The sequence below is a fragment of the Frieseomelitta varia genome, unplaced genomic scaffold, assembly GCF_011392965.1.
Source record: "Frieseomelitta varia isolate USP_RPSP 00005682 unplaced genomic scaffold, Fvar_1.2 scaffold_1393, whole genome shotgun sequence".
Lineage (NCBI taxonomy): Eukaryota > Metazoa > Arthropoda > Insecta > Hymenoptera > Apidae > Frieseomelitta > Frieseomelitta varia.
This window is the reverse complement of record NW_025109076.1, coordinates 1-2841: the sequence shown is the minus strand read 5'-3', so window position 1 is coordinate 2841 and position 2841 is coordinate 1. Positions and strand designations below refer to the sequence as shown.

Here is a 2841-nt window from a genome sequence, read left to right as displayed (position 1 = left end):
ACAAAAAGAAAAAACAAGAAAAAAAAAAAAAGAAAAGGAAAGAATTAGCGATGCAGTACACAATGCGATTAACGACATTGAAATTGAAGGATCTTTGTGGGAAATTACGTGATCTCGTGCAGTGTTTTATACGTACTTGTGACTTTCGTTTCATTTGTTAGAAAGTTTATTTTCGTATTACACCGGCGCACACATACACAGACAGATACACACACACACACAGACACACACACGTGCATCTCTTTGCGACACTGAGAGAGATACTAAATTATTAGCATTTTCTGAACAATGCTTGGTCATGGCAGTGTACATTTTGTTTTCAAAGCTGGTTGGATTTCGCATGATTGAGAATCTGGTCGTAAAGAGGTGAAAGAGTTGAACTTGAATTTATAAATATTAGATGCTGAGATACATATATTCGACGTATACGTACGTACGCCTGAACGGATAACCAAATTACGACTATGCAATGAACACGAACTTTTGCAAATTAAAATTTAAGCCGATTCTACTTTTAAGATTGTATTTTTTACATATTTTGCAAACTTAACTGTTGACATTGGCTATCAAACTTCTCTTCCGATTCATTTCTTTCTTTTCTTTCTTTCAACAGTTACGAAATATTACAGTATGTAAATGCAAAGCGAACAAAAATTTATCAATCAATTGGATATACGAATGTCTAAGTGATAACAGTCCTGAAGAACCATCGCACATAGATAGAGCGTTAAAAGTAAAGAGGAAGGGTTGATCAGTTGCTAAAAGCTACCACCAGATATTTTTCATGTTCAAATGTAATCAGGAAATATAAAATCGGAAGAATGAGTAAGGATCAATTAATGTAATTGCTCGATCTTGTTGACTTTTGTCAGGTAATAACGTGGAGAAAACGAAAAAAAAAAAAAATACTCCGTGGATATGACTGTACAGCGTATTAACTTGTCCGGAGGTACATATATCGAGAATCCTTTTTCAAGTCGAAGTATTAAGGATTGCATATTGTACATAAACAAGACATATTTTCTATATAAAGGACGTCGCTCGGTAAGGCCGATGGCTCGAAAAATATTGCAATATTACGATAATTCTTTTAAGCGGTAGGTTAGCCTTTAATCGTTTTATGTAATGTAATGATAGAAGAGGGTCTGGCAGAATAAAAGTGAAAGTTCTGTATTTAAAAATGATTTTCTGATTCCACAATTATTTATTTGTTAATAATCTCTTTTTTTTTCTTTTTAGACGCATATCAATCGTATTCCACGCTGTTAGAATTTGCGTTTTCATATTTTTTCCGTTGACTTTCCACCTCCTTGAGTAAGAAACATTCAGTGAAATATTAACAGTATTAAATGTGTGTTGTAATTTCTAGAAATTCACTCGTACTTACTCGTTGAATGATGTCCAATAACGTAGAATTTTCATTGGATTGAAAAAATTCATTTATTTCCTGTGGAATGCAAAAGTGATTTGTAGCTTTTGGTTGAATACCAATTTCCTCGCCGATGAACCTAAATTCTGGAATATTTTCCTCCAGGTTCTGCAATTCCTCGTAAGTAAAGAGGGTGCCTTTGGTAACAGATTCGTCCAAAGGGCCAAAGTCAACTATCTTTACTTTCTCTTTCTTGTACCGTATAACATCAAACGAATCTATGTCACAGCATCATTACACATTAAAAATGTACAGTTGAACTGAGCAAGAGTACTCTACAAATACTTACAGTTATTCAAAGGGAACCTCTCTTTAATACGTTCCGTAAATAAACTTTTGATATCTGTTTGAATATTGTATTTTTCTGATTCGTTGTAACTATGATATTGCGATATATCTCGTTGGCTAATCGCTGCAAAAAGAAAAAATTAAAACAACAATCTTTCGTAATTAGACAACGTAAGATACAAATGCTCTAAACAGTTCCAAATTTATTACCTATAAGTTCATTCTCTATTACAAAGCATCGGAATTCTGTGCAAGGATTGATATCCCTCCATTGTTTTAAGATAAGACAAGATTTCACAGGAGTTTCATGATCTACATAATTCTCCGCAGTATTCAGATCTTTGGCGATCCTATCTGAACTTTTCAACAACAAGTACACTTCTTCTAGAGTTTTGCATTTCAATGTTTTGGTCGGTGCAACCCAGGTCGCATCCTGCAAACAGGTGTCACTAATGAAATGAAATATTCTTTTGGCAAAAGCCTAACTACGCACCAGAGGTGAACTCCAATTACATTTTATAAAGACTGCACCATACTCGTCTATGACATTCTGAATTTGTTGGCTGAATTGTGGGAACGTTGGTTGAGTCTCGCACAAATGCTAGAAGGAAATTGTTCTCAATTATTCCATTTTCTCAATACATGTATTTCAAATTTACCTCGTCACTCGCTATTGGAGACCCATCCATCCATTCTGCGTTTTGTAACGTGGAATTTATTGCTTCGACGGGTAAAACGAAAGCGTCATATTTCAAGTATTTGAGTACCTCATCAGGAATGTGAATAATCGTAGCTTTCAGAGAATCTTTGCAAAACAGAGGATACCATAACGCAAACGAGCACTCAGGTTTCAGGTTATTGACCATGTCACACCTAAATTGATTAAGAGTAAAGTTTACAAAAATTTTTATTTGTACATTTCATAGAATAAATAGAATGCAGAAGAAAAGTTTCTAAATTAAACGATTTAATTAATTTTCTTCGGAAATAACAAATTGTTTCTTTCGTCGAATTTGTGCCGATAGATGGCACCACATAGTCTCCTTTTGTAGCGACCTCTACTTCGAAGAATTTAGATCAACGACATCTATGTTCCGTCGAGATGTGTATTTAATATAAACAAT

General features: G+C 34.2%; 1 protein-coding gene across 1 annotated transcript; it reads right to left on the bottom strand.

Moving 5' to 3' along the window:
- Positions 1-1169: 1169 nt before the first annotated feature.
- LOC122532058 (cell division cycle protein 123 homolog) lies at positions 1170-2746 on the bottom strand. The gene is made up of 6 exons (XM_043660487.1): positions 2377-2746; positions 2211-2318; positions 1928-2150; positions 1719-1841; positions 1388-1647; positions 1170-1309 (listed from the first exon to the last, which is right to left on the bottom strand). Exons 1-6 carry the CDS (start codon positions 2581-2583, stop codon positions 1247-1249), a joined length of 984 nt encoding a protein of 327 aa, XP_043516422.1. The 5' UTR covers positions 2584-2746; the 3' UTR covers positions 1170-1246.
- Positions 2747-2841: the final 95 nt, after the last annotated feature.